The sequence below is a fragment of the Cherax quadricarinatus genome, chromosome 23, assembly GCF_038502225.1.
Source record: "Cherax quadricarinatus isolate ZL_2023a chromosome 23, ASM3850222v1, whole genome shotgun sequence".
Classification (NCBI taxonomy): Eukaryota; Metazoa; Arthropoda; class Malacostraca; order Decapoda; family Parastacidae; genus Cherax; species Cherax quadricarinatus.
Genome location: NC_091314.1, coordinates 18,397,927 through 18,423,622, shown reverse-complemented (window position 1 = coordinate 18,423,622; position 25,696 = coordinate 18,397,927). Strand labels below are relative to the sequence as shown.

At 42.8% G+C, this 25,696-nt stretch overlaps 1 protein-coding gene across 5 annotated transcripts in view; it reads left to right on the top strand.

The window, feature by feature from the left end:
- The window catches only part of gus (splA/ryanodine receptor domain and SOCS box containing gustavus), an 843,229-nt gene that overhangs the window by 52,285 nt on the left and 765,248 nt on the right, over positions 1 to 25,696 (top strand). The window contains exon 2 of one of the 5 annotated variants that reach the window (XM_070087992.1): positions 11,217 to 11,769. The exons of 2 other annotated variants lie outside the window; for them this stretch is intronic. In XM_070087992.1, the coding sequence (XP_069944093.1) occupies positions 11,741 to 11,769 (29 nt within the window). In that variant the 5' untranslated portion in view covers positions 11,217 to 11,740. Of the gene's footprint in view, positions 1 to 10,977; positions 11,770 to 25,696 lie in introns of those variants that run through there. 2 more of the 5 variants (XM_053772377.2, XM_053772379.2) reach the window with 2 other exon arrangements.

Genomic DNA, 25,696 nt, shown 5'->3' with positions numbered 1-25,696 from the left:
GAAGTAAGATTAGGGGCAAGATTGGCCCACTTAAGAGTAACTCTGGTCAGATTACTGACAGTGATAAGGATATGTGTGAAATTCTAAATACCTACTTCCTCTCAGTTTTCACCCAGGAAAATACTAGCGATATTCCTGATATAATAGATTACGTAGAACAGGATGATAAACTATGTACGATTGCGGTAACTAGTGACATGGTCCTCAGACAAATAGAGAAACTAAAACCTAACGAATCCCCAGGTCCTGATGAACTGTTTGCAAGGGTGTTAAAGGAATGTAAAGAGGAACTTAGCATACCTTTGGCTAATCTTTTTAACATATCACTACAAAGTAGCATAGTGCCTGATAAGTGGAAAATGGCAAATGTAATACCTATTTACAAGGCAGGTGACAGGTCCTTGGCTTCGAACTATAGACCAATAAGCCTTAACTCCATAGTGGGAAAATTTATGGAATCAATAATTGCCGAAGCAATTCGTAGCCATCTTGACAGGCACAGATTGATTAATGATTCTCAACACGGTTTTACAAAGGGGCGTTCCTGTCTTACGAATTTACTAACTTTTTTCACTAAGGTCTTTGAGGAGGTAGATCTTGGTAATGAATATGATATTGTGTATATGGACTTCAGTAAGGCTTTCGATAGAGTTCCACACCAGAGGCTATTGAGGAAACTTAGGGCACACGGAATAGGAGGAGAAATTTTTTCCTGGGTAGAGGCATGGCTGACAAATAGACAGCAGAGAGTTTGCATAAATGGGGAGAAATCAGAATGGGGGCACGTCACAAGCGGTGTTCCTCAGGGGTCAGTGTTGGGCCCGTTGTTGTTTACAATTTACATAAACGACATAGATGAGGGAATAAATAGCGACATAAGCAAATTTGCTGATGACACCAAAATAGGCCGTCCAATTCATTCTAATGAGGACATTAGAGCACTCCAGGATGATTTGAATAGACTGACACAATGGTCGGAGAAGTGGCAGATGCAGTTTAATATTAACAAATGCAAAGTTCCAAATGTTGGACAGTTAAATAGCCATGCCACATATAAACTAAATAATGTAGATCTTAATACTACCGATTCCGAAAAGGATTTAGGAGTTCTGGTTAGCAGTAATCTAAAACCAAGACAACAGTGCATTAGTGTCCGTAATAAAGCTAACAGAATTCTTGGCTTCATATCTAGAAGTATAAATAATAGAAGTCCTCAGGTTGCTCTTCAACTCTATATATCCTTTGTTAGGCCTCATTTAGATTATGCTGCTCAGTTCTGATCACCATATTACAGAATGGATATAAATGCTCTGGAAAACGTACAAAGGAGGATGACAAAGATGATCCCATGTATCAGAAATCTTCCCTATGAGGATAGACTGAAGGCCCTGAATCTGCACTCTCTCGAAAGGCGTAGAATTAGGGGGGATATGATCGAGGTGTATAAATGGAAAACAGGAATAAATAAAGGGGATGTAAATAGTGTGCTGAAATTTTCCAGCCAAGACAGGACTCGCAGCAATGGTCTCAAGTTGGAAAAATTCAGATTCAGGAAGGATATAGGAAAGCACTGGTTTGGTAATAGAGTTGTGGATGAGTGGAACAAGCTCCCGAGTACAGTTATTGAGGCTAAAACGTTGTGTAGATTTAAAAATAGGTTAGATAAATACATGAGTGGGTGTGAGTTGGACCTGACTAGCTTGTGCTGCTGGGTCTGGTACAATGCTCCATCCTTGAGTGGGGATGAACAGACTGGGTGGGTCATTGGGATAATCCGGGGGGTGGGTCATTGGCCTAATCCGGAGGGGGGGGACATGGACCTGCTCCGCATGGGTCAGTAGGCCTGTTGTAGTGTTCCTTCTTTCTTATGTTCTTATGTGTATCATGTCTCAGACTGACTGTTATTGCGTGTATCATGTCTCAAACTGACTGTTATTGTGTGTATCATGTCTCAAACTGACTGTTATTGTGTGTATCATGTCTCAAACTGACTGTTGTTGTGTGTATCATGTGTCAAACTGACTGTTGTGTGTATCATGTCTCAAACTAACTGTTGTTGTGTGTATCATGTCTCAAACTAACTGTTATTGTGTGTATCATGTCTCAAACTGACTGTTATTGTGTGTCTCATGTCTCAAACTGACTGTTACGGTGTGTGTCATGTCTCAAATTGACTGTTATTGTGTGTATCATGTCTCAAACTGACTGTTATTGTGTTTATCATGTCTCAAACTGACTGTTGTTGTGTGTATCATGTCTCAAACTGACTGTTACGGTGTGTATCATGTCTCAAATTGACTGTTGTGTGTATCATGTCTCAAACTGACTGTTACTGTGTGTATCATGTCTCAAACTGACTGTTGTTGTGTGTATCATGTCTCAAACTGACTGTTGTTGTGTGCAGTGTCTAGTACTAGGAGTATATTGTGCGTCCTGTGTCCCCTCTACACCCTTCTTTTTCTTTTCTATAATAGTTAGAGTGCAAGCAACCATTAACTACGCTTCCTGCTTGCTTTTACAAGTAATAGGCTACGTTACTTGGGTATTTCAAGCAACAGCCTGGTTGACCAAAGATGCAGCAACAGCCTGGTTGACCAGGCAGGCAGCAGCAACAGCCTGGTTGACCAGGCAGGCAGCAGCAACAGCCTGGTTGACCAGGCAAGCAACAGCAGCAGCAGCAGCATGGGCGTCATATGGGGGGGCTCCGGGAGTAGAAGAACTCTGGTAACTCGTCAGAGGTACATCAGAGGTACCAACAAGCTGAATGATCACGCCGTTAACTAGAAGTTGAGTGTGAAAACAATGATACCATAAAGAAACAGAAGGTTAACATTGAAACATTGGTGATATACACCATCTTCTTACCTCTCTCATAGTATATTCCCAAGTTACAAAAACCTTCATAACCCTCAAGTTTCCTTGTCTCGTCATCTCCATAAACTTCATCAGCCAGGCTGTTGCTTGCTTTGTTGTGCATGCAGCGGGTACCTGAAGCCTCACTGATTCACGGTGCCGGGATGCAGGGACTATGATCATCAAGACACTCTCGAATTAAACTTTAGTTGAACTTTTCCCTTCTTTTTCCTCGTGTAAATAGGTAAGTAAACAGTTTACAGTTTTATTCAAGTATGTCTGCTTACCTTTATTTTTGTAATATTGCTGAAGCATTTCCTTGAGCTAACATGTTTGGCACTTTTGTTCAGGTCATACCTGGAGGTTATTCCGGGGATCAACGCCCCCGCGGCCCGGTCCAAGACCAGGCCTCCCGATGGATCAGGGCCTGATCAACTAGGCTGTTACTGCTGGCCGCACGCAGTCCAACGTACGAGCCACAGCCCGGCTGATCCGGCACTGACTTTAGGTATCTGTCCAGCTCTCTCTTGAAGGCAGCCAGGGGTTTATTGGCAATTCCCCTAATGCTTGATGGGAGGCTGTTGAACAGTCTTGGGCCCCGGACACTTATGGTGTTTTCCCTTAGTGTACCAATGGCGCCCCTACTTTTTATTGGGGGCATTTTGCATCGCCTGCCCAGTCTTTTACTTTCATAGGGAGTGATTTCTGTGTGCAGATTTGGGACCATTCCTTCCAAGATTTTTCAAGTGTAGATTATGACATATCTCTCCCTCCTGCGTTCCAACGAGTACAAGTCAAGTGCTTCTAAGCGTTCCCAGTAGTTAAGGTGCTTGACAGAACTTATACGTGCAGTAAAGGATCTCTGTACACTCTCTAGATCTGCGATTTCACCTGCTTTGAATGGAGATGTTAATGTACAGCAGTATTCCAGCCTAGAGAGAACAAGTGATTTGAAAAGGATCATCATTGGCTTGGCATCTCTCGTTTTGAAAGTTCTCATTATCCATCCTATTATTTTCTTTGCACGTGCGATCGTGGCACTGTTGTGATCCTTGAAAGTGAGATCCTCAGACATTACTACTCCCAGGTCCCTTACATTATTTTTCCGCTCTATTGTATGGCCGGAGTCAGTAGTATACTCTGTTCTAGTTATTATCTCCTCCAGTTTTCCATAACGGAGTAGTTAGAATTTGTCCTCATTGAACATCATATTGTTTACCGTTGCCCACTGGAAAACTTTGTTTATATCTTCTTGGAGGTTAACCGCGTCCTCAGCAGATGACAGCCTCATGCAGATCCTAGTATCATCCGCAAAGGATGATACGGTGCTGTGGTGTATATCTCTGTCTGTCTGATATGAGGATAAGGAATAAGATGGGGGCGAGTACTGTGCCTTGTAGAACAGAGCTCTTCACTATGGCAGCCTCCGATTTAACTCTATTGACAACTACTCTTTGTGTTCGATTTGTTAGGAAGTTGAAGATCCATCTCCCCACTTTCCCAGTTATTCCTTTAGCACGTATTTTATGGGCTATTACGCCATGATCGCATTTGTCAAATGCTTTTGCAAAGTCTGTGTATATTACATCTGCATTCTGATTTTCTTCCTGTGCATCCAAGGCCATGTCATAGTGATCCAGTAGTTGTGAGAGGCAGGAGCGACCTGCCCTGAACCCATGTTGCCCTGGATTGTGCAGATTTTGGGAATCCAGGTGATTTGCAATCCTGCTTCTTAGCACTCTTTCAAGAGCTACTTACAAAGAAAATGGTTAACGATAAAACCGTAGAGGTCTCCGTCTAACTTATGGTTACCCATAAAGGTCCCTGTATGAGACATATTTTGCCTCTGCTTCCAAAGCAGGGACAGTTATAAACGGAAAATCTTAATTCTGGTCACCAGTCTAGGGAATCGATAAAACAAAGTGTAAAATCTAGGAATACGATGATATCAAACTTTTTGCCGATACTATAGTTTTAGGCCCATACTGATAACATCAAAATTATCCGATAAGCATTGAAATCTTTACCATCAAATAGCCTATACCCACCAATACCGATACTATCAATTGGCTGATACCACAACTTTGGCAGACCTCTCTTAAAATGCGCCTTTCTTTACTGGTCAACACATTTTTGCACAAATATTCTGTATATACAGTCTGCATAAGAAATAATTCCTGATAATATTGTCAGTCCAACACGGGACGAAGTATTGAAATGGAACCAGAGTCAAAACTCTTAAGACATGCTTTAGTATGGAAGTGTGTAGCTCACTCCCATACGACCCGTGGTCAACACAGTGCGTGGTGTGTGTGGGAGGGGTGTTCAGATACCATCTAGTCACTTGAAGTGGAAGATGGTCCTCAAAATACTGGTGGTAAACAATAAGACACATCAGAGACCAAGTTCATTCAATCCTAGAATACATTCGATAGATTCCACGATACATGGGGAGAGAGTGTTTCTGCACACTAAGAGATTGCACCAGACTTTGCAGAATTAGTCTAATATACCAAATATAAACAAAAGCTAACACTCAAAAATAGTCAGTTTGATGTAGTGTACAGGACATGTATTGTACGTCACAGTTTGTTCATACCCTTCGGATATGCATCAAAACACTGTCATAGTAGCTGTGGAGCACGTTGTGGCAGTTTTGATGCATCTGTGTGGTATGGACAAACTGTGAAATGCAGTGTGTGTGTGTGTGTGTGTGTGTGTGTGTGTGTGTGTGTGTGTGTGTGTGTTTGTGTGTTTGTGTTTGTGTGTGTGTGTGTGTGTGTTTGTGTGTGTGTGTGTGTGCGCGCGCGCGTGTGTGTGTGTGTGTGTTTGTGTGTGTGTGTGTGTGTGTTTGTGTGTGTGTTTGTGTGTGTGTGTGTGTTTGTGTGTGTTTGTGTGTGTGTGTGTGTGTGTGTTTGTGTGTGTGTGTGTGTGTGTTTGTGTGTGTGTGTGTGTGTGTGTTTGTGTGTGTTTGTGTGTGTGTTTGTGTGTGTGTGTGTGTGTGTGTGTGTGTGTGTGTTTGTGTGTGTGTGTGTTTGTGTGTGTGTGTGTTTGTGTGTGTTTGTGTGTTTGTGTGTGTGTGTGTGTGTTTGTGTGTGTTTGTGTGTTTGTGTGTGTGTTTGTGTGTGTTTGTGTGTTTGTGTGTGTGTGTTTGTGTGTGTGTGTGTGTGTGTGTGTTTTGTTGTTTGTTTACATTATATGTGTTGTACACTATTAAGATCTTGATTTTTTTGTATGTTCAGAACACAAGTTCACACAATCCAGTACTGACACTAAGTAAGTCTACAGTGACATTCGGTATTCCCGGGTGGTCGAATTTTTTTTCTTCCTCCGAACTTTATTTTCTGTATATAGCCTGAGAATTTATCTGATCAAGAAGCATAACTGAAAGAAGATTAAGTTGGATAACTAGAACTTTAAAGACAAGAGATGTCAAGTTAATGATGATGCTTTTCAGGTCACTTGCCTTCTTGACTTGAAATACTGTTGTGTACTGTGTACAAGGCAAGCAGATTTACAGAACTAGAGCAAGTACAGAGACCCTTCACAGCTAGTATAACCTCAGTCAAGCTTCTAAATTACTGTACTCCCGAGAGTACAGTTCAAGATTGTGGAGGGTTTGGCCCTAACCTACACAATGAAATTATTCCATATGAAAGCACCAGGCTTTAGAGATGCTGCGAGATTCCTCCTATGAAAAGCAGGGGTGCGCTAGGTAAACTGAGAGAGAACTCGATGAGTGTAAAGGGACCACGACTCAACATCCTCCCATTGTGCATAAGGGAAATAGTGATAAAAAGTGTATAGGACTCCTCCCTCAGTGACTTCCTCTCTAGGGAGCTAGGCCCACCTCCGCTGCTGCCTCCCTCGCCGCCCCTTGCCCCAAGGGAGTCCAGGTAACTCTACCTTCTCCTGAGGAAGTTCAGGTCACCACCTTCCCAGAGGTCTCTTAGGCCAGATAGCTGTACCTGAGAGGTTATAGTTACATCCACCTTTCTTAAGTTCACTCATGAGCATATATTTATCTTATTTCATTCATTCCTTATTGAAAGGTCATGCTTCATATATGAATTTGTAGGGAAACTTGAACATAAAAACATAAACTGATAGGATGGATAATGAGAACATTCAAGACAAGAGATGCTAAGCCAGTGATGATCCTTTTTAAATCACTTATTCTCTCTAGGCTGGAATACTACTGTACATTAACATCTCCATTCAAAGCAGGTGAAATTACAGAACTAGAGAATGTACAGAGAACCTTTACTGCACGTATAAGTTCCATCAAACACCTTAACTACTGGGAGCACCTGGAAGCACTTGACTTGTACTCACTGGAGCGCAGGCGAGAAATATATCATAATCTACACCTGAAAGATTCTGGAGGGACTGGTCCCTAATATGCACACAGAAATTAATTCAATAAGAAAATAAAAGACTTGGCAGGCGATGCAACATACCCCCAGTGAAAAGTAGGGACGTCACTGGTACACTAAGAGAAAACGCAATAAGTGTCCGGGGCCCAAGACTGTTCAACAGCCTCCCACCAGCAAAAATGTGTATTACCGGTAGATCCCTGGTTGTCTTCAAGAGGGAGCTGGACAGATACCTAAGGACGGTGCCGGATCAGCCGGGCTGTGGTTCGTACGTTGGATTGCGTGCGGCCAGCAGTAACAGCCTCGTTGATCAGGCCCTGATCCACCGGGAGGCCTGGTCGCGGACCGGGCCGCGGGGACGTTGATCCCCGGAATGCTCTCCAGGTAGACTCCAGGAAGCCCTGACTAGGGAAGTAGACAATATTAAACTCACTTTAAATTATTCAATGTTTCATACAGGTTCCAGGAGAGAAAGGAGCTAAAAGCCATTAATGAAATTGAAAGAAATCCAAAATATTTCTTTTCATATACCAAAAAAGGCAAATATCACATTCATTATCGGACCCTTGCTGAAACAAGATGAGACTTACACAGACGACAGCAAAGAAATGAGTAAGATACTGAAGTCTCAGTGTTACTATGTGTTTAGTGAGCTATTAATCAGACTCAAGATCATCAATCCGAATGAATTTTTCGTGAAGGAGCCTCGAAACTTTGTCAGTATATGCCACTATGATATGGGCTTGGATACACTGGAAAACAAATAGAATGCAGATGTAGTATACACAGACTTTGCAAAAGCCTTTGACAAGTGCGATCATGGTATAATAGCACACAAAATGCTTGCTAAAGGAATAACTGGCAAAGTAGGCAGATGGATCTTCAACTTTCTAACCAATCGAACACAAATAGTAGTAGTAAACAGTTAAATTGGAAGCTGCCATAGTGAAAAGCTCTGTTCCACAAGGCACAGTACTCGCCCCTCATATCAGGCATAGACAGAGATGTAAACCATAGCACCGTATCATCCTTTGAAGACGATACTAGGATCTGCATGAGAGTGTCATCCATTGAGGACACGGTAAAGCTCCAAGAAGATATAAACCAAGTTTTCCAATGGGCAACAGAAAACAATATGATGTTCAATGAAGACAAATTCCAACTACTCTGTTATGGAAAACTGGAGGAAATAATAGCTAGAATTGAGTATACTACAAACTCTAATCACCCTATTGAGCGAAAAAGTAATGTGAAAGACCTGGGTGTGGTAATGTCCGAAGATCTCAACTTCAAGGATCACAACAATGCCACTATCACATCTGCTAGGAAACTGATAGGATGGATAATAAGAACATTCAAGACGAAATGTCAAACCATTGATGATCCTGTACATAGAACCTTTACTGCACATATAAGTTCCATCAAACACCTTAACTAATGGGAACGCCTGGAAGCACTTGACATGTACTCACTGGATCGCAGGCGAGAGAAATGCATCATAATCTACACCTGGAAAATCATGGAGGGACTGATCCCTAATCTGCACACAGAAATCACTCCCTACGAAAGGAAAAGACGTGGCAGGCGATGCAGTATACCCCTAGTGAAAAGTAGGTGCGCCACTGGTACACTAAGAGAAAAGACAACAAGTGTCCGGGGCCCAAGACTGTTCAACAGCCTCCCACCAGCCATAAGGAAAATTACCAATAGACCCCTGGTTGTTTTCAAGAAGTAGCTGGTCAGTGCCGGATCAGCCGGGCTGTGGTTCGTACGTTGGACTACGTGCAGCCAGCAGTAACAGCCTCGTTGATAAGATTGATCCACCAGGAAGCCTGGTCATGGGCCGAGCCGCGGGGACGTTGATCCCCGGAATGCCCTCCAGGTAGCAGGTAGTGTCATCCATAGAAGACACGGTAAATCTCCAAGCGGATATAAACCAAGTTTACCGATAGGCCCCGGAAAACAGTATGGTGTTCAATGAGGACAAATTTCAGTTACTCCGTTTTGGAAAACTTAAGGAAATAATCGCGAGAATGGAATATACAACAAATTCTAACCGCACAATATAGCAAAAAAAACTAATGTGAAAGAAATTGGGAGTGTCAGTGTCAGAGGATCACAACAATGTTATGATCACATCTGCTAGGAAAATGATAAGATAGATAATGAGTGTTCAGAACAAGGGATGCCATGCCAGTGATGATTCTCTTTAAGTCATTTGTTCTTTCTATGCTGGAATTCTGCTGTACATAGCCCCATTCAAGGCAGACGAAATTGCAAATCTAAACAATGTGAAGAACCTTCACTACACGTATAAGTTCAGTCAAGCACCTTAATTACTGGGAACATTTGAAGTCCCTTGACTTGTACTCCCTGGAACACAGGCGAGAAAGATGCATAATAATCTACACCTGGAAAATCGTAAAGGGGCTGGGCAAAAGACTCGGCAGACAGTGCAGCCCTCCCTCCCCAAATGAAAAGCAGGGGTTCCATTAGTACACTGAGAAAACACAATTAGTGCCCGGGATCCAAGACTGTTTAACAGCCGATCACACATCTGAAAAATCGCCTATCGACCCCTGGCTGTCTTCACGAGGGAACTGGACAGATACCTAAAGTCATTGCCCGATCAGCCGAGCTGTGGTTCGTACATTCGATTGCTTGCTGCCAGCAGTAACAGCCTGGGTGATCATTCCTTGATCCACCAGGAAGTCTGGTCGAGAACCTGGCCGCGGGGGCGTTGACCCCCGGAACACCCTCCAGGTAGACCTACATATTGTGATATATTTGGTATATCTGTTGTTGTTTTGTATTGGCTTTGTAAAAAGTCCTCGCCTAAGCATTGCCCTTTGCCTGTGGTTGTGTTTGTTGTCCCGAGTTTGAGGCTGTATATGGAGCAGTGAGGGCGTTGTTTTTGGGGTGGGTGTATGGACGCGTTCTGCCGCGTTCCTCCCTATTGATTTTAGCCCTGGCGCTCATGGCCAAAATGTGGCTAATTCAATACTTTTTTTTTTGAGTTGTGAATGAATGTTTATAAAGGTGTGTGTATGGTGTGGTTATGCAGAGGTACCAGGTAGGAAGAAGAGTTTGGGGAGGGGGGGGTATTTGCTTGTCTTGTACGTTGTGTGTGTGTGTGTGTGTGTGTGCGCGCGCGCGCGCGTGTGTGCGTGCGTGCGTGTATGTGCGTGTATGTGCGCGCGCGCGCGTGTATGTGTGTGTGTGTGTGTGTGTGTGTGTGTGTGTGTGTGTGTGTGTGTGTGTGTGTGTGTGTGTGTGTGTGTGTGTGTGTGTGTGTGCATTCATTGAGGTGACTGCGACCTTCACCCCCTCTTTAATCCCACCCTCTCTGCCTCCCTTTGCCGGGACCCTCTTTTCCCCGCCTCCACCACCCCTCTTCCTCTCTCCCACCCTTCCATATCCACTCCTCCTCTTCCCTCCCTCTCCTCTCCCCCTTTCCCCGTCCCACTTCTCTTCCCCTACCCACTCCCTCTCCCCTTACCCTCCCTTCTCCCAGGGATCGGCCGAGAGTTGCCACATATCACTGGATGCTCCACAAGTTTGCTATTTTGTATTTTGTGTTGGCTGTTAAATAGTATTTGTTGAACATTGAAACAGTGCGGTAGTGCAGGTGGGAAGGGTTGGAGAAAGATGTATGGGTTAGTGGTGGTAAGGGTAAGCAGCAGCAGCAGCAACGGCGGCGGCAGCGCTACAGCAGCAGCAGCAGCAGGAAGGAGTGACGGACAGTTGCCTTTAGTCTAGTCAGGGAACGCGGGGCCGCAGCGGCTGGAGCGTGCGTGGCTGTGTTGGACCCTGGCAGCACTGTGTATGTGCGTCCCTCCTGTGGCTGTTGTATCTGCTGCTTTACTGCTGCTACACCTACCCTCTCCTACCTCCTGCCGCCTACCTACATTCTACCATCCCTACTCACTGACCTCACCTTCACATTATCCTTAACACATCCTCTCTCCTGGTGCTCGACGTGTCTAGACGCCGCCCGCCTCCTCTTAGCGATCAACAATACAGGAGAGAGAAAATCCTTACGAACTTCGAGCAATATAAGTAATTATCACTAGGTGCGACCTGAGGAGCTCAATGAGTGTGGGACAGTTGTCATCGGGTGGATGCGAGCTGGGCAGCAGTAACAACAGCAGCAGCAGCAGCAGCAGCATTGACAAGGATCCCTGTGTCAGTTGACTACAGGCTGAGTGTAGCAGCAGTCCAGGGTGTAGGGGTGCGTGGGCCCATCTAGAAGGAGCTAGGGCCGGTGCAGCTGGGAAGTGTGTGTGTGTGGGGGGGGCCCAACGAGACTGAGGAGTGTGTTGCAGAGACTACGTCGAGTGCGTCAGGGTGGGTGTGAGGAAGAGTGTGGTAGTGGTGTCCCCGCGGGGCAGGAAGGCTACCACCAGCAGCATCAGCGGCAGCAGCAGCAGCAGTGTGGGCGAGGCGGACACGTCAAAGTGGAGGCGCTCTGGAGGAATCTGCTACACACTTGGACGGCCCTACGCCACAAGATGAAGGTGACCAGAGAGACGTCTTCAAGGTACGTCTGCCCTCCATCCTTCCCTGCCTCCTCTCATTTGCCTCTACTTCTCTCTGTGCCTCCTCTCCTTTGCTTCTCTCTATGCTATCTTTGGCTCTCTTCCTCTGCTCCTCTATTCTCTCTGCTCTTAGTAAGTTTATTCTGGTATACACAAATACAGTTACATAGATTATAATACATAGCAGCATATGTGTAGAGAACCAAGGATAACGCAAAAAAGTCATATAGTGACTTATTTCCATTGAGATCCTTTTCCCCATGTCCTCTCCTCTATTCTTTCCCATGTTGCCCCCACTCCTCTGCTCCTCCCCATGTTGCCCCCTCTCCTCTGCCCCTCCCCATGTTGCCCCCTCTCCTCTGCTCCTCCCCATGTTGCCCCCTCTCCTATGCTCCTCTCCATGTTGTTCCCTCTCTGTTCCTTGCCATGTTGTTCCCTCTCTGCTCGTCCCCATGTCCTCTCACTCTGCTCGTCCCCATGACCTCTCCTCTGCTCGTCCCCATGTCCTCTCCTCTGCTCGTCCCCATGACCTCTCCTCTCCTCTCTGCTTGTCCGCATGTTCTCTCACTGCTCGTCCCCATGTCTTCTCACTCTGTTCGTCCCCATGTCCTCTCACTCTGCTCGTCCCCATGTCCTCTCCTCTGCTCGTCCCCATGTCCTCTCCTCTGCTCGTCCCCATGTCCTCTCCTCTGGTCGTCCCTATGTCCTCTCACTCTGCTCGTCCCCATGTCCTCTCCTCTGCTCGTCCCCATGTCCTCTCCTCTGCTCGTCCCCATGTCCTCTCCTCTGGTCGTCCCTATGTCCTCTCACTCTGCTCGTCCCCATGTCCTCTCCACTGCTCTTCCCCATGTCCTCTCACTCTGCTCGTTCCCATGTCCTATCCTCTGCTCTTCCCCATGTTCTCTCACTCTGTTCGTCCCCATGTCCTCTCCTCTGCTCGTCCCCATGTCCTCTCCTCTGCTCGTCCTCATGTCCTCTCCTCTGCCCGTCCCCATGTCCTCTCACTCTGCTCGTCCCCATGTCCTCTCACTCTGCTCGTCCCCATGTCCTCTCACTCTGCTCGTCCCCATGTCCTCTTACTCTGCTCGTCCCCATGTCCTCTCACTGCTCGTCCCCATGTCCTCTCACTCTGCTCGTCCCCATGTCCTCTCACTCTGCTCATCCCCATGTCTTCTCTGCTCATCCCCATGTCCACTCACTCTGCTCGTCCCCATGTCCTTTGCTTGCCCCCATGTCCTCTCTGCTCGTCCCCATGTCCTCTCTGCTCGTCCCCATGTCCACTCACTCTGCTCGTCCCCATGTCCTTTGCTTGCCCCCATGTCCTCTCTGCTCGTCCCCATGTCCTCTCACTCTGCTCATCCCCATGTCTTCTCTGCTCGTCCCCATGTCCACTCACTCTGCTCGTCCCCATGTCCTTTGCTTGCCCCCATGTCCTCTCTGCTCGTCCCCATGTCTTCTCTGCTCGTCCCCATGTCCACTCACTCTGCTCGTCCCCATGTCCTTTGCTTGCCCCCATGTCCTCTCTGCTCGTCCCCATGTCCTCTCTACTCGTCCCCATGTCCTCTCATTCTGCTCGTCCCCATGTCCTTTGCTTGCCCCCATGTCCTCTCTGCTCGTCCCCATGTCCTCTCTGCTCGTCCCCATGTCCTCTCATTCTGCTCGTCACGATGCCCTCTCCTCTGCTTTATCTAGATTTTCTTTATTCCTCTGTTTCTCTTCCTCTTCTCATTTGTTCCACTTCTGCTCTCTCTTCCTTTTTCCTGCTCTCCTCTGATCCTCCCTCACTCTGTCTCCATCCCGTCTGCTTATCTCTTCTCACTCTCCATCCCTTTTCCACCCTAAGGCTCTTTTTTCTCTTCCCCTTCTCTCCCCCGCTTCTCGATCATCCTAGATCTCTTTACATTCTCTCTGCAACTCTCTTATTTCATCCTCTTCACCCTTACTCTGTATGACTCATACGGGTTTAGCCTTTTTTTAATACACATATATTAATTCATCCACCGTCTTCCTTGTCCTCGCCCTTCTTCCCCGCGCTGTAAGGGCGTATGTTGCTAAAAGAAAGCAAAAATATTTGCACGCATAAATTTATAATCAAGTGATAAAATTATTCAAAATAATAATTTCAGGTTGCATTAACAAACATGAACAAAGTATAAGAGGCAAAAATATCTCGATATATCTTATAAAATTAACCCAAAGCGCCAAAATTAAATAAATTTAAGATTTATTGCACGTACAGCAAACATAGATATTATAGAAGTAACCGTGAACCTGTGCACTTGAAGTCTGGACCCGCCTGCTGAATGACACACACACCTCCAATATCTATTCTATAATAGCTAAATTATTATTATTACATTCACGGGGAAACGTTAAATCCGTAGTAAGGGGGGAGACAGTATCTGGGGGAACGGGAAGGTTCCATAGAAAGAAAAAGCAGGTTCAGTTCCTTGGGTCAAGAGCATATCACCAGAATCCTACTTTGACTGAACCAACTTAGTGAAGTAGTTAACTGCCACAAGGAAAACCAAACTACCTAAACCAAGATTGGTGTTGAATGCCAGTGACTGCATCACTAGGTGGTATGGGATTACCGACGAGTTGATGATAGACACACAAGTAGTAATTGAAAACTTAGATTGAATATGATCCCAGGACCGAAACGTTTCCTATTAAAATGGCTAAAGCGTTCTTTTCCCGGACCTGTCTGTATCATGATACCTAACTGTTATAAATTGAATTGTTATCGAGGTACCTAAGACAGTAACACAGAATCAAGACAAGACAGCTTCCAGTTGGCAAAACCTTTGGTAATGCTGACACTAATTCGTAAACTGTATACAGTATACGGCTAACGACTATCAACTACTACTAATTCCAGCAATATATCTACTCAGTATACTGTACTCAGCAAAGTAGTGTGCACTGAGAGATCTTGCAGTGTGCTCGAGTAGAAACTCTTGAAACTCATCAAAGGTATATACCATTAGGTATGATCTATTGGACTTGTTTTTTTGTGCCTATCTACTATATACTGAAAGAAACCTGTCAGGGGTGAAAAATCTAGCATAGTGGCGGTCCACTGTGAAGTATCACATATACACCATGTATCTTGCAGATATCGGAAGAAATGTGTAAGGAAGCTACGTATAGGGAAGGAAGGACTGCATATACTATTAGGAAGTTGTTTGTCACATACAGGAATACAAATACCCGTGTCAGGAAGGAGTTGCAGACCACATACAGGGCTACAAATTGCACGCATCAGTAAAGAGGAGAAGCTGCATGTCACATGCAGGGCCACGGCCTACACTTATCGGGAAGGAGGTACATGTCACATGCAGGACCACAACCTACACTTATCGGGAAGGAGGTACATGTCACATGCAGGACCACAACCTACACTTATCGGGAAGGAGGTACATGTCACATGCAGGACCACAACCTACACTTATCGGGAAGGAGGTACATGTCACATGCAGGACCACAACCTACACTTATCGGGAAGGAGGTACATGTCACATGCAGGACCACAACCTACACTTATCGGGAAGGAGGTACATGTCACATGCAGGACCACAACCTACACTTATCGGGAAGGAGGTACATGTCACATGCAGGACCACAACCTACACTTATCGGGAAGGAGGTACATGTCACATGCAGGACCACAACCTACACTTATCGGGAAGGAGGTACATGTCACCTGCAGGACCACAACCTACACTTATCGGGAATGAGGTACATGTCACCTGCAGGACCACAACCTACACTTATCGGGAAGGAGGTACATGTCACCTGCAGGACCACAACCTACACTTATCGGGAATGAGGTACATGTCACCTGCAGGACCACAACCTACACTTATCGGGAAGGAGGTACATGTCACATGCAGGACCACAACCTTCGAAAGAGTGATGAGACGGCAGGTTACAAATTTCATGGAGCAGCACAACCAACATAACTCGAACCAGCATGATTTTAGAGCAGGACGATCATGTCTGTCACAGCTGCTGAACTATTATGACAGAATTACGGAGGTGTTGGAAGACTACCAAAACGCAGATGTGATTTACACAGATTTTGCAAAGGCGTTTGACAAATGCGATCATGGAGTGATAGCGCACAAAATGAAGACCATGGGCATTACGGGGAAGGTAGGCAGATGGATTTTCGGTTTCTTAACACACAGCACAAAAATTAGTAGTGAACAGGGCAAGATCCAGCATCAGCGAGGTCAAAAGCTCAGTGCCTCAAGGCACTGTCCTGGCACCTCTGCTGTTCCTCATCCTCATAGCAGACATAGATAAAAACACCCGGCACACTTTTGTATCATCATTTGCAGATGACACTACAATAAGCATGAAAGTCAGTACGGTAGAGGACACTGAAAAAGTACAGGAAGAAATAAACAGGGTTTTCCAGTGGGCAGTGGAGAACATGACATTCAATGGTGATAAGTTCCAGCTGCTTAGGTATGGAAAGAATGAAGAACTCAAAAGGAGCACTATATACAAAATTCAAGATGGTCACCAAATAGAACGTAAGGAACACGTAAAAGACCTAGGAATAATTGTCAGCGGATTTTTCTTTTAAAGACCATAACAAGACAAAGATCACGACAGCCAGGAAGGTGGGTATTGAGAACTTTCAAAACAAGGGAAACAATGCCGATGGTGACACTCTTCAAATCGCTAGTGCTCCCTCACTTAGAATATTGATCAGTGCTGACGGCCCCGTTCAGGGCAGGAGAAATATCGGAGCTGGAACAAATACAGAGATCGTTTACGGCTCACATTGAGCTAGTAAAGCACCTAAACTACTGGGAACGCCTGCAAGTCTTGAACATGTACTCATTGGAGCGGAGGAGAGAGAGGTACATGATAATATATACCTGGAAGGTACTCGAGTGCTTGGTCCCAAATCTGCACACTGCCATAACAACATACTGGAGTGAGAGATATGGGAGGAAGTGTAAAATAAACCCAGTGAGGAGCAGGGGTGCGGTGGGGACAATAAGGGAACACTGTATCAACATCCGGGGTCCCAGACTTTTCAACATCTTACCAGAAGATATCAGAAACACTGCTGGAACAAGTGTTGAAGCCTTCAAGAGGAAACTAAACAAGTATCTTCACCAGGTGCCAGATCAACCAGGCTGTGATGGATATGTGGGGCAGCGGGCCTCCAGCAGCAACAGCCTGGTTGACCAGGCGAGCACCAGACGAGCCTGGCCCATGGCCGGGCTTAGAGAGTAGATATACTCTCGAAATTCTTCAAAGGTATCAAAGGTATATCTACATCTATCGGGAAGGAGGAGAAGCTGCATGTCACATGTAGGGCTGCAACCTACACTTATCGGGGAGGAGGAGGAGGAGGTCCGTGTCACATGATGGTGTCAGACAGCAAGAGGGATCCTCACGACTTCTTGTCGGATATAATGACTCAATTCTAATTTACTACTAATTATTATTAATTACTCATGAGAGTTCAGAAGTCCACCCCGTATATTTTTCAATACATTTTCTCTCAATCGGCCATTCTGCTTTTTTTTTACCCACAGGCCAAATACAATACGTTGGAATAACCTATAATACAGATTAAGCAGATTATAGATAAACTAGAAAGTGAAACATGGTACTCTACGGTAGTATTTATAAATAAATGGTGAGGGGGGGGGGGAGTTTATGGGTCAGATTTAAAGGAGAAGTTGAAGGTCTCTTTACATTAAGACTGTTTACTAACTGGAAGTATACACACTGATACAGAATCTCCATACAGAATTGCTACTATTAATTATCACTGTTTGTTACACTTTTGTCAAGACTGTCCCAGGTATGGAGAAGATATTATTGAAAAGATGTGCAAAACCAAGGAGTTCTTGTGCGCTTAGAACATTCTGCTGTTAACCCTAGTACACCATCGACTTTCCTCGTTCCTCCTCCACTTCCTTTTTCTCTTGTCCTTCCCTTCTGTAGTGTTACAGGTCACTGTAGGCAAGGTCTAAAGATAACAGAGTTATCATTAGACGTATTTAACTAGTTGGCCCGCTCTTAGGCATTGCCGTTTCGTCAGTTTTTTTTTTTTTTTTTTTTTTTTAATTACTGAGGTAACTGTACGAACCTCGGGGAACTTTTAGGAGAATCTTTTGACATTTCATGGGATTTTTAACTGATATTATATTTGTGCTATAGGTTTTATTCATGTTAGTAATTGTTAATTTAATGTGTTACTTGTTAGTGTTTAAGATTGTGATGTTGACCTTGTTAGTTGGTACTCCATGTGTTGCTGACCTAGTTAGTGGATGGTATTCCATATCATGTTGACCTCGTTAGTTGTTGGTATTCCATGTGTTGTTGACGTTGTTAGTGGTCAGTATTCCATGTGTTAACCTTGTTAACGGTTGGTATTCCATGTGTTAACCTTGTTAGTAATTGGTATTCCATGTATTGTTGACCTTGTTAGTGGTTGGTATTACACGTTGTTGACCTTGTTAGTGGTTGGTATTCCATGTGTTGTTGACCTTGTTAGTGGTTGGTATTCTATGTGTTGTTGACCTTGTTAGTGGTTGGTATTCCATGTGTTGTTGACCTTGTTAGTGGTTGGTATTCTATGTGTTGACCTTGTTAGTGGTTGGTATTCTGTGTGTTGTTGACCTTGTTAGTGGTTGGTATTCTATGTGTTGTTGACCTTGTTAGTGGTTGGTATTCTGTGTGTTGTTGACCTTGTTAGTGGTTGGTATTCTATGTGTTGTTGACCTTGTTAGTGGTTAGTATTCCATGTGTTGTTGACCTTGTTAGTGGTTAGTATTCCATGTGTTGTTGACCTTGTTAGTGGTTGGTATTCTGTGTGTTGTTGACCTTGTTAGTGGTTGGTATTCTGTGTGTTGTTGACCTTGTTAGTGGTTGGTATTCTATGTGTTGTTGACCTTGTTAGTGGTTAGTATTCCATGTGTTGTTGACCTTGTTAGTGGTTAGTATTCCATGTGTTGTTGACCTTGTTAGTGGTTGGTATTCTGTGTGTTGTTGACCTTGTTAGTGGTTGGTATTCTGTGTGTTGTTGACCTTGTTAGTGGTTGGTATTCTATGTGTTGTTGACCTTGTTAGTGGTTAGTATTCCATGTGTTGTTGACCTTGTTAGTGGTTGGTATTCTGTGTGTTGTTGACCTTGTTAGTGGTTGGTATTCTATGTGTTGTTGACCTTGTTAGTGGTTGGTATTCTATGTGTTGTTGACCTTGTTAGTGGTTGGTATTCCATGTGTTGTTGACCTTGTTACTGGTTAGTATTCCATGTGTTGTTGACCTTGTTACTGGTTGGTATTCCATGTGTTGTTGACCTTGTTACTGGTTGGTATTCCATGTGTTGTTGACCTTGTTAGTGGTTGGTATTCCATGTGTTGTTGACCTTGTCAAATTTAGATTTTGCCACCTAAGCGGGTAGTTTATTGTTCACCCCATATCCATCTTGTGGGAGGTAGCGCAAAAGCATATGGATACACAAAAGGTCTAGTAACTAGGCTTCGAAAGCGTTAACTAGAGTACATCTGGATTTATATCTACGATTGACTTATCTGTTAAAAGCAAATTTAGGACATTTGCTTAATACGTCCAGTATCTTATTTTTCATTAAGATACCCTGACCTATCACAGGTTATTATTCCGCAATCTCTCTATTCTTCAATAAGTGGACATTCAAGCACATGGTGTTCAAGAAAGTAACCATAAGGCTGATCACATACTTTACGTTTAATTTGATCATCTGTGCATCTGCCAAACTGCCAGAGGTACTTGTAACCCAGCCTGAGCCTGGCTTCTACATCAGTCAGTCTGTTCACATTGCAAGTTGCTCCATAAACATGTTTATCTACGTTCATATTATCATAGTGAATGATAAATCTACTCAGGCTTCTGACTGCATTCCTATGACATTAAGTTTCATTATTTACTTGTCTCCAAATATTATTCCTAATGCTACACACACACAGCAAACGTTATATTCTACATTTTCCTTCAGGGTACTTTCTTTGGCTAACTTAAATTTATCATTAACGAGTTATTCAGTGTGTGATGGAATCCAAAAAAAAAATTATACATTAATTCCCTTTTGTCAGATTTTTTAATATCTGTATCTGGCTTTTCCACTGAGCATGTTATTCATTATATTAGTTAGGCTCCTTCGGTGATGACACAGAATCAGTAATAATTAGAATCAAGCCCAGTGTCATAAGTTAACTTTAGTGCCATTAGGATGGCAAGCAACTCATTTAGCATTGTAGACGCCCAGTTAGTTCTTATGCCCAACTCAACATGATTGCTGTCGTTCTTATCTAGGAAGGTGACAAGAGCAGATACAGCCCTGCCAGTAGACAGCTACTTAGATCCATCAGTGTTTATAATTTGTGCTATTTTATTAGTGACAGTTAAGCGAGAAGTTTCTTATTGAGCAGTTGTCTTTACAAGTGATTTAAGGAAGGGATTACTAGTGATGAGCTTCTTGGGAGGAGCTTTCTGATATGTAACATTAAATTAACATTACTTGCACGAATGAGTGAAATGCTCTTGTCTACAGCGATATAATTCGTGTAGGTTAATATAATTGCACGTTTTCACAACCCACTTAGATCTATGTATACCTCGAGACATTTAGTAAAATTTGTGATTCCTTAACATTTTAATACCAAGTCCAGCGTTAATCTCAATAATCCTATCACTGATACTAAGACCACTAAGCTCCTTTATAATAAGAACCTTGATAGTTTTAGGACAGCCAGAAATAATTTTAGCTCTAAGGGCCGTAGAGAATTTTCCTTTGCTAGTATTAACATGGACGGAGCGTAATCAATTAAGAATTCTAATATAGGCTGTTAACATCATTCTCACCATACTTACATTAGCACCATAGTTAAGTTTGTAGGAAGGAACACCTTGAGAGATTTAGTATATTAACATTTCTTATTTAGTTGTGGTATGATGGATTTATTGAAGTGTACGTCTACACTAAGATATTTGTGGGATTTAACATAGCTGAGGTTTTTCTTCGTGCAAACAGATGGGTTGGGCGTCATTTGCTTGTCAGTATCTTTGTTGTAGATAAAGATACGATGATTACAAATTTACTTGAATCTTGTTAAGAACGACACTCGTGCACTATTGTATAGATCATGATGTCATCAATATAGCTTATAGCTATAAGTTTAGATGAGGTAGGTAGAACATTTAGGAGAGTATTACTCAGGACATTAAATAGCATGGAACGAGAACTCTGATGTCTACCTAGGAACATTTCTTTATAACCTTGCTTCAAAAGCCTTCGTAGAGAACAGAAGATACTCTGATAAAGTTGGTAGAATTACCAACAATATGTAAAGTAAAAGGACACAAGTGCAACTAATGTGACATTTATTGTGGCAACGTTTCGCTCTCCAGGAGCTTGTAATGTTTGTAATGGCTTGATAAAGCTCCTGGAGAGCGAAACGTTGCCACAATAAATGTCACATTAGTTGCACTTGTGTCCTTTTACTTTACAGAAGATACTCTATTTAGCAGATAACCTCTCATGCAGCTGTAAGTAGGTTACCACTAGTATTCAGTTTGTCTAGTTCATGCAGGATAACAGTTCTGTTTGTAATATCAGATGCAGAATTGGGATCAAGAAAAAGTAGTGAAGGTTGTGCAGTGAGTAAAAAATGGTAATACAGTTCTGCACACTTTTTTTCTTTCCTAAAACCATGGAGTTGAGGCGAGAGTTAATGTGTTTATAGTATAGTCTGTTAAATTTCATTCTTTCAAATGTTTTACAAAGCTAGGTAAGAAGATCAGTCAAAATGTATCGGGTTGTTGCGGCTTAAGGATAGGCACAATGAGACTTTGGTAGTGGTTGGTATTCCATATGTTGCTGACCTTGTTAATGGTTAGTATTCCATATGTTGCTGACCTTGTTAATGGTTAGTATTCCATATGTTGCTGACCTTGTTAATGGTTAGCATTCCATATGTTGCTAACCTTGTACTTCTTCCCCATCCCTCATGGCGCATTTGAGCAACTCGTGTGCAAACTAGTGAGCTCTATATCTTGTGTCTCCTGACGCATACGTACATACACGCCCGCATAGGCTCGGTGTTAACACATTTTATTGTATCCTCCGGTGACCCACAATATGCAGCTCTGCTTGCGGTGATTCGCATTGCTGTACATAACGTGAAAATGAAGTATCAATATCTGGTATCGTAATGTTGTACAACTTGCTCAAGCTTCATGCAGTATTCTTGCATTAATGTTGTTCTGTTCTGTGAACTAAAGTCATAGAGGAAGTTGGCAGTTAATTAAAGCATTAATGTTAATATATTTTCATTTGACTGTATTGCTGTATCAAGGACTGACAAATCTGTTAGCTTTGATTTTTTCCATGTCACTCTAGAAGGTGTTCGTCGTCTGCTTCAAGTGTGTACTAATATTGAGCTTATGTGATACCTGTTAATAATTCCAGGAATTATCTGCTGCCAGGTCTTACACTAGGCCTAAATTGGATAGGAAATATAGGGATATAAACTGTGAAGAAATATGGAAGTAAAGATGTATGTTTAATGAATACAAGTAGAAAGTTTTAAGATTTACCAACCACAACAACAGCCTGGTTGGCCAGGCAAACACCACATAAGCCTGGTTCAGGGCTGGGCTGCGGGATTAAGGAAAACTCTCGAGACCGGTCACAGGTATATATCACGGGTGTGAAAGAGTTACAAAGGGAAGCCCTTCCGTCATATCACACAAGTGTAGCTAGACCCTCATAAATATTTTGAATTCCGACAAGATTACTTGTCTTTTCTTTCTGTTTCATGAGTACGTAAGTTGACTAATAAATCTTATAAAATTCTGCTTCAGTATACACCTAAATTTAATTTCCTTTATGTTCCTTAATAGTTCTGTTTCCTGTTGTGTTCCTAATTTATGAGGCCTGGTGTGGGATCGGACTGCAGAGGTCATGATCCTTGGAACTAGAACCAGCAACTCCGTTGCTTAATTTCACCGTGCATATCTTAGAGTTGTTTCCTAGTCACATTGATCTCGGAGATGTTGTAACAAAAGAAACTACAAACATGAAACTACGAGGCAAGGTAAGACGAGGGTCATGTCGCCTTACACATACTATACCTCTTGAACTAGCGGTAACAATGGTAACTGGGGGTTAGTAGGCAGGCGTGTGTGCGCATTTGTGGCATCCTGGGTAACGGGTTAATATAGCTTAGATATGCCTGCACTTTTTCACTTGGGTTAATGTACGATAATTATTCTTAAGCCTGTGATAAATGCTAAAAAATGCCTTGACTCATAACTTGATGTCAGACGAGTTTACTAAACTAGTGCCATCAATTATTGGATCATAGATGCCACCTGTGATGGCAAAGAGGATTCAAGGAATCCATTAGACTTTCTCCATTTGGTTTCAGTGGTTTCACTGAGAGATCAGACACATGACCGTTCGGATCTATCGCTTTTCTGTGAATATAATAATAATACTTGCACACATGACTCATGAGAACTTAACTTCCATTAAGTGCTGATACTGAGAAATGTGTACAAATACAGTCTGTTTATTACAGGAACCATCGTTTCTGCAGACCAGGCCAGTCTCAGACCAGGCCAGTCTCAGACCAGGCCAGTCTCAAACCAGGCCAGTCTCAGACCAGGCCAGTCTCAAACCAGGCCAGTCTCAAACCAGGCCAGTCTCAGACCAGGCCAGTCTCAGACCAGGACTCAAATAGGAACTATAACAAGAATAAAAGCTATTAAGGAACACACTATAAAATAAAGTTGTGTACATTGAATTTAAGTAGAAGTTTGTAAGGTATACTTACCTGGCATGATCGTGAGACACAGTGTAAAAGACCAACAATCCTAACAAAATATACCTGGATCCATAGACATGTATTAACGTGAACATTTTACTATAATATTTATAACGAATAACAACAATATTTGTATATTAAATTCTGACATATTGATGTATACAATGTTATAAATCATGCATATGAATATTTATCAGAGGCTAAATACCGCATGACATTGAGAAAATTATTTATCGTAGCCTAGGTAAGGCCTACGATATATTGATATTCTTGAAGTGTAATATTAGGCTTTGTCAACAGGTGCAGACAATTTATATTATGTATTATAGAGAGAACAGCTAAGGTTTATAAATACAACGTTGATCTGTGACAGTTTCATTCTCACTCTCATTATTACATTTCGCTTCATAATAAAAAATGTCTAAATTAATATAAGGCTACACTCGGCAAATATGTGTTACAATGAGCACCTGTTTATATGGTGCTGTATCTTCCTGTTGATGGTTCAGTAAGCTTGTAGTTTACCTGTACATACAGTAAATTGAAGAATTATTTAATTATTAACACGGAGTGAGGTAAACTCAGTGTGCACACACTAAGAAAAATACACCTCTTAGTGTATATGTACATATATACACTTCTTGGTATACACATTCCCTGTATGTAGTTAGTGTATGTAGTATTAGGACGGGTCCTGCGGGGATAGAGCGCAACACAAGCAACATTCATGTTATTGGTCCACCTGTCTACATGTTTCACTATAAAACAATTTGTTGCGTTGACCCGTTATTTTACGCTGTATTGAATATAGTTATATGTTTGTTTATAATGGTTACATGTAGAGTTTACTCGTTGTTGTGTTGACTGTAATAAGGGTTAGTTAAGCTGGGTGTCCATCCTCTTTAATACTACAGTCTGCAGCTTTCACAGTGCTGGTAAAAAATGAAACACCACTTATTTTTAACACCCTTTTTTTTTTTTTTTTGCCTTTTGCAAAGCTAACATGACCTTCCCATACTTATGAAGTGATTTAACCAATGTACAACTATTCTCATACCAATGTTTTACTATATAATTTGACGGTAGTTGAAGATGAGCGGAATATAGTGCCAAGTAGCATCGTTGAAGCAAACACTTAATGTAAATTTAAAACTAGATAAGGCAACAAGAGACAAGTGTGTCGACGTGAACACAATCTTCCTAACAAGGGACAGTAGGCCTGCTACAGTAGTCTTTGTTGTTGTTGTTTTACATGTAGACAACGTATTTACTTAGGTGTGTGTCGGTGGTAATTGTCTTTGTGCGTTTATTACAAGAATGAAACTGATATGCCCTTAGTGTCCTGTCTTCTGTTATATATTGTACATACTTTTAAAATCATAAATGGTTTTGGATCATAATTCCTAATTTATTTCTCTACAGTCATTAACTGCTCTGTAAAGAAATATTTTCCACTAGACCTTCTGCACTGCTTCTTGCGTAGTTTGACGTCATTCTTTTGAGCCCTATCGTTAGCTCAAAAGGAAAAATACCCATTATCTGCTTTTAACATCCTTTATTTAAATCAGTCTTTCAACTGTATCCTTCGTCACTGTTAGTGCTGTATTCCATGCTCTTCCACCTTTCTCCCTCTTCCCATTCTTCTATTTAATTTCCTCTCCCTCCTGTATGTTTATCTTTCTACCGTCCATTTACCCATTATATTGTAATACGAGTCAATTGTTTATCAGACAAAGCTTATCTCTTATAACTGTTGTTGACAGTCTAGGCAAAGCTTAGACGGTATTGGTTGTATCCAACTGAAGGTTGTGATTACTGCCAAGATATGTTCATGTAAGGTTGTAGGAAACACCAGAGATGTGAGGTGTTGGTGACTAGCAAATAACATAACTCTTGCAACTAGTGTTGTAGGATAAATTATAATGTTGTCTTGCAGGGGCAGTGACTGGTCCTTGTAACCTACGAGAACATGATTTCCATTTTATAACTCTTCCTCATTTCATTCATTCATTTTTCTTTACCTATTTCCTCCTCCTCATACTTCACCTCACTCGTCTCGTATCTAGTTCCTGCTTTCTCCTCA